Source organism: Lycium ferocissimum, chromosome 1 (assembly GCF_029784015.1).
Source record: "Lycium ferocissimum isolate CSIRO_LF1 chromosome 1, AGI_CSIRO_Lferr_CH_V1, whole genome shotgun sequence".
Taxonomy (NCBI): domain Eukaryota; kingdom Viridiplantae; phylum Streptophyta; class Magnoliopsida; order Solanales; family Solanaceae; genus Lycium; species Lycium ferocissimum.
This window is the reverse complement of record NC_081342.1, coordinates 10,458,657-10,466,270: the sequence shown is the minus strand read 5'-3', so window position 1 is coordinate 10,466,270 and position 7,614 is coordinate 10,458,657. Positions and strand designations below refer to the sequence as shown.

At 36.7% G+C, this 7,614-nt stretch overlaps 1 protein-coding gene across 1 annotated transcript; it reads left to right on the top strand.

Moving 5' to 3' along the window:
* Positions 1–891: 891 nt before the first annotated feature.
* LOC132068535 (protein argonaute 4-like) lies at positions 892–7,060 on the top strand. The gene is made up of 22 exons (XM_059462158.1): positions 892–1,931; positions 2,038–2,243; positions 2,342–2,560; positions 2,632–2,768; positions 2,842–2,939; positions 3,007–3,104; positions 3,197–3,359; positions 3,439–3,555; positions 3,628–3,735; positions 3,885–3,947; positions 4,031–4,144; positions 4,232–4,406; positions 4,527–4,639; positions 4,739–4,876; positions 4,963–5,120; positions 5,264–5,329; positions 5,715–5,778; positions 5,862–5,973; positions 6,074–6,147; positions 6,237–6,331; positions 6,417–6,448; positions 6,535–7,060. Exons 1-22 carry the CDS (start codon positions 1,776–1,778, stop codon positions 6,708–6,710), a joined length of 2,682 nt encoding a protein of 893 aa, XP_059318141.1. The 5' UTR covers positions 892–1,775; the 3' UTR covers positions 6,711–7,060.
* Positions 7,061–7,614: the final 554 nt, after the last annotated feature.

The window sequence follows — 7,614 nt, the reverse complement described above, 5'->3', positions numbered from 1 at the left end:
GTTAGCCAGAAAAGTAGAATAACTTTAGCTTTAATTTCAACGCATGCAGTTGTTATCAGTCTCTCTGTTTCTTAAATTTGAACTTTATTTAGTTGTGCTAATGTACATTATATATTATTAGTAGTTGAAGTTGGAGTTGTGTTTGGTTATGTATTTTGCAAAAAATATTTGGTTGTTTGAATGTATTGAAAGTGAAAACAGGGTCTTAGGTGTTTCTCAAATTTCAAAATGTGAAAAAGTCAAAATTGTATTTGAAATTTTTATGGCCAAACCTTATTCTCAAATAAAGTGAAGAAAAAAAGTTTCCAGGATATGGGTCCTTATTTTAAGTTTGCCTTTTTTGTATCAGTGTCTCTGCTATGTTGAGTGTGTGTTTGTGTGTCTTTAGCCCATGTGCTGAATCTGTTTGCTAAAAATGGACATCTTATTTCTTTTAATTCGAAAAAACAACACTTGTAATTTGTCTTCTTTGTATTAATACATCGAAGGTACATTTTACTATCTGTTACAATAGTGTACATTTTACATCAGTGGAGAATAATACCTAGTAATGGATCAAGGCACTCATGGCAACGTTCCCAAGAAAAAACTTTGAAATGTTATTTTACAATGTTATTCTTCTTATATTTACTATCTGCAGATTTCCCCTAGCTTGAGCTACATATAATAGAGAACCATTTGTCGCATGTTCTATAGAGATTTTAGTGTTGTAGCTCAAAATTTATGGCAGTTAATTTCCTCAGAGCTAGATGACAACTAGTAATTGTTCAAAGACTATACCATCATTATGCTACTTTTTTTTTTTTTCTTTTTCCCCCATCGTCTTTAACCTTTTGGCTATATATTTTAGCATCTTGTTTCTATTTTTCCTTGTTATTTTTAAAAGTTTTTTCTTGGGAATGTTGCCATGAGTGCCTTGATCCATTACTAGGTATTATTCTGCACTGATGTGAATAATTCTTACTTAAGAACATTGTAAAATGTACATTTGTAGAATGGTTTTCAAACTTTGTTGGTTGTGTGGCACTCTTTAGCCAATGTATATTTGTATGCTAATGATCAACCATATATGCAGCTTTTGAATTTTTCTGTTAAGCAGTGGTTTATTTGTAGGTAATTGTTTGTTATTCATGTTTGAATGTTCTATACTATTTCAATTCAGCTTAAGTCCCTCTGTTTTAGTATTCATCTTCAATTGGGTAACTGGAATTAATACAGGCAATTCTTTGGTCCATGTTTATGTGCCTTAATTTGTCTGTGCATGCATGTATGCTGAGCTTTTGTTTCTTCATCTTCTCAAATCTTTTACTTTTCCTGCTTTGACTACTTATTGATATGTGGTTTTGGTTTTACTATCCTATCTGCCACCTCATTTGAAGCTATTGCTGCCTGGATAAAGGAAGACTGCACCATGTCTGAATTTCACTAAAGATTAAAATTCTGAGCCTGTCTAGTCTTAGTCTTGTTGTTGATATATCTTTTAAAATTACATCATGCTAAAACATTTTCATCATATCACATCATTTTTGTTTTGTTCTTTCCTGTACCACTTGAAATATCGATTAGTATATCCCGAATTCATTTACTAATCATTTAGAGGTATTGACAAACTGACTGGATATATGAAGCAGACTTGATTATATCTAGGTCTTTCCCATCTGCAAGGTGATACTATACCATTTTATAAAGCTAATGGCACATTATTCTTGCTGTTAACTTCTCTCTGAATATATTAATGAATTGAGTTTAGTTTCTTTGGTCTTTGGTTATTAGGAATGGCATCTCCAAAAGATGAAGCTACAGCAACAATACCAAACCGTGTTCCTATGGTTCGACAAGGAATTGGATCGAAAGGCCAAAAGATTCGCTTACTCACCAACCATTTTAAAGTAGGGATGACCAACTCTGATGGGCACTTCTTCCATTATAGTGTAAGCTTTCATGTATTTATATTGCATTCGGTTTCATTGAGCTGAAGTACAATGTGCAGTGCTATGTTTGAACTAAACTGGAAAATAATGATCATTATTGCCTCAGGTTGCTCTAAATTATGAAGATGGAAATCCCGTAGAGGTAAAAGGCATTGGACGAAAAATTCTTGACAAGGTCCACCAAACATATTCATCGGAGCTAGCTGGCAAAGATTTTGCCTATGATGGGGAGAAGAGCCTGTTCACTATTGGTGCACTACCCGGGAACAAGTTTGAGTTTACTGTTGTCTTGGAGGATATTCCTTCGTCTAGGTGCAGTGCTGAACTTCTTTTTGCATTTCTAATAAATGCGTTCGTTTTAGTATAACCCAATTGTATTTATCAACTAAAATTTTGCTTCATGTGTATAGAAGCACTCGAGGTGGAAGCCCTGAAGGGAGCCCTAGTGAAGTTGATAGGAAAAGATCAAAGAGACAGCCATGGTCAAAGGCATATAAAGTGGTAATTAAGTATGCTGCAAAAATACCAATGCAAGCTATTGCCAACGCACTCCGGGGACAAGACGCTGAACAGTGTCAAGATGCTGTGAGAGTGCTTGATATAGTTCTGAGGCAGCATGCTGCCAACGGGTATGGAATTGCTTATTTTTCTGCTTTGATAGCTTATTCCGGTTTTCTAATACTCATACTTTATGTTACAGGGGCTGCCTTATTGTGCGCCAATCTTTTTTTCAAAATGAGCCTAGAAACTTCGTTGATCTCAGTGGAGGAGCTTTAGGATGTCGAGGTTTCCATTCAAGCTTCCGGGCCACGCAGGGAGGCCTTTCATTGAACATGGGTAGATTGTTATCCAGAAAATCACCACACTTTCTCACCCATAAATCACTATCTTATGGTTTTTGAATTTGCAGATGTATCAACCACAATGATTGTGCAGCCAGGGCCAGTGATGGACTTCCTTCTTGCGAATCAAAATGCAAGAGATCCTTACCAGATTGATTGGTCCAAGGTAACTACTCATTCTATTTGCCTTGCAACTGTAACTTCTTAATTTTCATATTTGCTCCTCTGTCTAGGCAAAGAGGATGCTGAAGAGTCTGAGGATCAAGGCCAGCCCCTCAAATAGGGAACACAAAATCACTGGCCTCACTGAAAAGCCTTGCAAAGAGCAGACGTCAGTTTGTTTGTTATGAATCCATTTTGCCGTTTCACATTTTCCGGACTGATTTGCTATCGAGAACATATTAAAGTTGTTTTGCATTTCAGTTTCATGTTGAAGCAGAAAAGTGGAACTGGGGAAGTGCAAGAGGTTGAGCTGTCTGTTTATGAGTATTTCACTAATCATCGCCATATTCCTTTGCAATATTCTGGAGATTTTCCTTGCATTAACGTTGGGAAACCCAAACATCCAGCTTTCATTCCTCTTGAGGTACTAGATAATTTACACCTAATATATGCAGCCCGTTTTTAAGGTTGTGACCTCACAGTTTTTCCTTCTTCCTTGTCAGCTTTGCTCTCTGGTGTCTTTGCAGCATTACACCAAGGCACTGTCCAATCTACAAAGGGCTTCCCTGGTAGAAAAATCCCGACAAAAGCCCCAAGAAAGGATGAGAACATTGAGCAGTGTAAGCTCAATCAATTGTAGCTTGTTCTCATTTCATTCAAGCTATGCATTTCATTATCACATAAACTTGCAGGCTCTAAAGACCAGTAACTATAAAGCCGACCCTCTTCTTGGATCTGCTGGAATTTCGATCGGTGATCAGTTTACTCAAGTTGAAGGTCGTGTCTTGCCAACTCCAAAGGTGACACTGTCAATGTTCAATGTCCTGATGTTCTTCCTCTCTTGTCATTTTTATTGCTAAAAGTATCTCAGGTTGCTCTTTAGATTATACAATTGAGTTTGTACACTATGACTGACAAGACTGAACATTTTTTATTACTTCTACTACAGTTGAGGGTAGGGGATAAACAAGACTTACTTCCTAGAAATGGAAGGTGGAATTTTAACCAGAAGGTAGGTATCCTACTCAGCATTTTTTACTTTCTCCCCATGATTGATCAATGCTAGTCCTTTGATTTGGAGTCTTAACAAAACAGCAATTCGTTGAACCAATCAAACTCAAGCGCTGGGTAATTGTGAACTTCTCTGCCCGTTGTGATGTCTGTAAGCTTTGCACAGATCTACAAAGGTGTGCGAAAATGAAAGGAATGGTGAGTACCTTTCCACCTCTGGGGTGCAATATGCGCGTGCGTGGAATCATATTTCTGCATCATTAATGTGTTCCATCATATATGTAGCTCATTGATCCACCATGTGATCATATCTTCGAGGAGGATCAGCAGTTCAGGCGCAACTCTGCTCCCGTGAGAGTTGAGAAGATGTTAGAAACAATGCAATCAAAACTTCCAATTAACCCTCCACCTCAGTTCTTTCTCTGCATTCTACCAGAGAGAAAGAACTCTGATCTTTATGGTTGTTGCCATCGAACCAACTAATCTTGGTTTCTTCTAAATCTTACGTTTAAAATTTTATATATTAGTGGCTGGAGTATCCTTTTTAATTGTCTCTTTTCTGGTAATTTCCCTATTGAAGGACCCTGGAAGAGAAGGAATTTAACTGATTTTGGAATTGTTACACAATGCATTGCTCCTACAAAGATCAATGATCAGTACCTTACCAACGTGCTCATGAAAATCAATGCAAAGGCAAGATTTCAATTAACAAAAAAAAAAAAAAATTTACACCAATTATTAGTGACCCCTGATTGATTAAACACCTCTTCCATATCTGGTGCTTCTTTGCAGCTGGGTGGCATGAATTCCTTTTTGACTATGGAGCTTGCCCCTGTACTAGGTCAAATTTCACAAGCCCCCACCATCATTATTGGGATGGATGTCTCTCATGGATCACCTGGACGAGCAGATGTTCCATCCATCGCAGCGGTAGTAAAAGATTATTGCTTATTTTTATACACTGATATTTCTCTTGGTCTTAGACGACACTGATTTAATGGATTTGAGATCACCAGGTGGTTAGTTCTAGACAGTGGCCCTATATTTCACGCTATCGAGCAGCTGTTTGCACTCAATCACCAAAGCTGGAAATGATAGATTCTCTGTACAAGAAAGTATCATATACTAAAGATGAGGGTTCAGTTTCAGAAGAAAAAGATGAGGGCCTTTTCAGGTAGTTGCTGACTCAATGTAGCTGTTCGTGTTTAAATGTTTATATTTAACGGATTATAATTGATACTTGAATACTCTCGATGCTATATGTAGTGTGTCGAATGCCTCGATTTTTGTTGCTTAACAAGTTTGTCATGTATTCAGGGAGCTGCTGCTGGATTTCTACTTTAGTTCTAACAATATGAAACCTGAGCATATCATTATTTTCAGGTATAATTTCTAAAAAACAAGTTAAGCAAACTGATTTAGTCTTGAACCAGTTGCTCAAATGCAGTTCTGTGAATCTAGAAGACATATCTACGTTGTGCAAAGTTTCCCCTGTTCGTCACAATCTTTTCTCCCCTTCTCAAGAGCAAAAACATAAAAACAACGAAAGACATTACTTCTGAGGGTTTCAATTTTGTGTACCTTAATTATGCTTTCAAGCTCTCTGATTTAGGGCAATATTGATTCTATGGAACATCTACAACTTAAGTGACTTAAACTAGCACATCATAGAACTATTCTCGAGACAGAAGTATAATTTTTGGTTCTTCTCATTCATGAATATCAAAGTTAATCATTGCTAATGATTTAAGTTGTCATCGATGTACAGAGATGGAGTTAGTGAATCCCAGTTCAACCAAGTCATAAACATTGAGCTCAACCAGATTATCGAGGTTTGAATTTGCAGTAAATGCAGCTTAGTTTCTCCACGAAACCTATTCTTTTTCTGATCACCAAATATGGCCATATTCTCCAGGCCTGCAATTATCTGGACCAAAATTGGTTTCCAAAGTTCACAGTCATTGTTGCGCAAAAGAACCACCACACAAGGTTTTTCCAGACCAACTCACCGGATAATGTTCCTCCTGGTTTGTATTTTTAGCTACCTAGCTTTTGTTATTAGTGGAATATAATTTGATTGATTGATTGATTCTGTTGGAACTTCCTTGAAATATCTTCTTATGCCAGGGACTGTGATTGACAATGCAATCTGCCATCCAAAGACCAATGACTTCTACATGTGTGCACATGCTGGGCCTATTGTGAGTTTGTAAATCCTTTCTATGAGTCTGCTCCGCGATTCATATTAATTGCTTCCATGATGAGCTTCTGTCATCCTTGTGCTATTCAGGGAACAACACGACCGACACACTACCATGTTCTGCATGACGAAATTGGATTCTCAGCAGATGATATACAAGAGCTGGTCCATTCTCTGTCTTACGTGTAAGCAAGCAATCTCCTTCTATGAATTGATGTTCAAATCCATCCTTGGGAGGTTTAATTTATCTTTTCTACAATTGCACTGCAGGTATCAGAGAAGTACCACAGCCATCTCTGTTGGTAAGAATAATCACTACTATGGTGTTAAAGATAGAATATCATCACATAATACTATCTGATGGAACTTTTTATTTTTTTCTGCGTAGTTGCACCCATATGTTATGCCCACTTGGCAGCAGCACAGATGTCACAGTTTATCAAGTTTGATGAACTGTCAGAGACGTCCTCTAGCCACGGTGGAGTTATCACAGCTGGTAGTGTTTCAGTACCTGCATTGCCTTGGCTTCACGAGGATGTTCGCAGTTCGATGTTCTTCTGCTAAGCCCTACACCTGCAAAATAGTTTTGGAGAAAAAAAACTACTCCTGTCTCTTAGGGGAAATTTCTTTTTCTGTAATGATAAATCTTAGAACTCAGAATTATCACAGGAGGTTGTTTTTCCGTCAACATTTATCTAAGCCACTGTGGTGGAGAAAACTAACTAATGCTAATTTCTGGTTATGCTGTGATGAATGCCAGAAATCAGTATATTACACTCCTTAGGCCATTGCATTGGCTTGTTCATCCGTTTATGTGATAGAGAGGTTTTAGAAAACTCTACTTTTGCTGTTTAGACATTTCTGCAAAATATTAATCTATATGACAAGAATATTGGTGCCCCTTAAGAATTGATATGAGACAGGTTTATTTAGGTGCGTGTTCTAATTGTCGTTTCTAACTTAATGCTTTTCCTCTTTTTTCCTTCGTTCATCTCTGGTGTTTATTTTCAGCCACAATTTTTTAAAAAAAAAATATTTTACTGTCGATAACAAATGGTTAAGACAAAAAAAATTTGATTATCTAATCATTTATTTGAAATTCACTAATTTAATTGGAAAAAAAGGGAGAGATTCGACAGTCCAAACAGGATAAGTCCTATACGACGGAAGGATTTCCTCTTAAAATTAATAAGAGGCTATTCAAGTTAAAGATTTTTGTGAATGTATTAATTTTCACCATCACTTTGTGAGGACGTCTCTCATATCAAGTGTGAGTCTAGCGATCTATATCTATATATAATATAAAGTTAGGCATAGACAAGGTGATGTGACACTCTCTATGATCTCCATTTCTATTTATCTTTTTTCTCATTTTTTTGGGCTTTTAAACTAATTTTTCTGATTAAAAATTTAATATATACATAGGATTCCAATAAAAGTTAATATTTACCCATGACTACAAAATTAG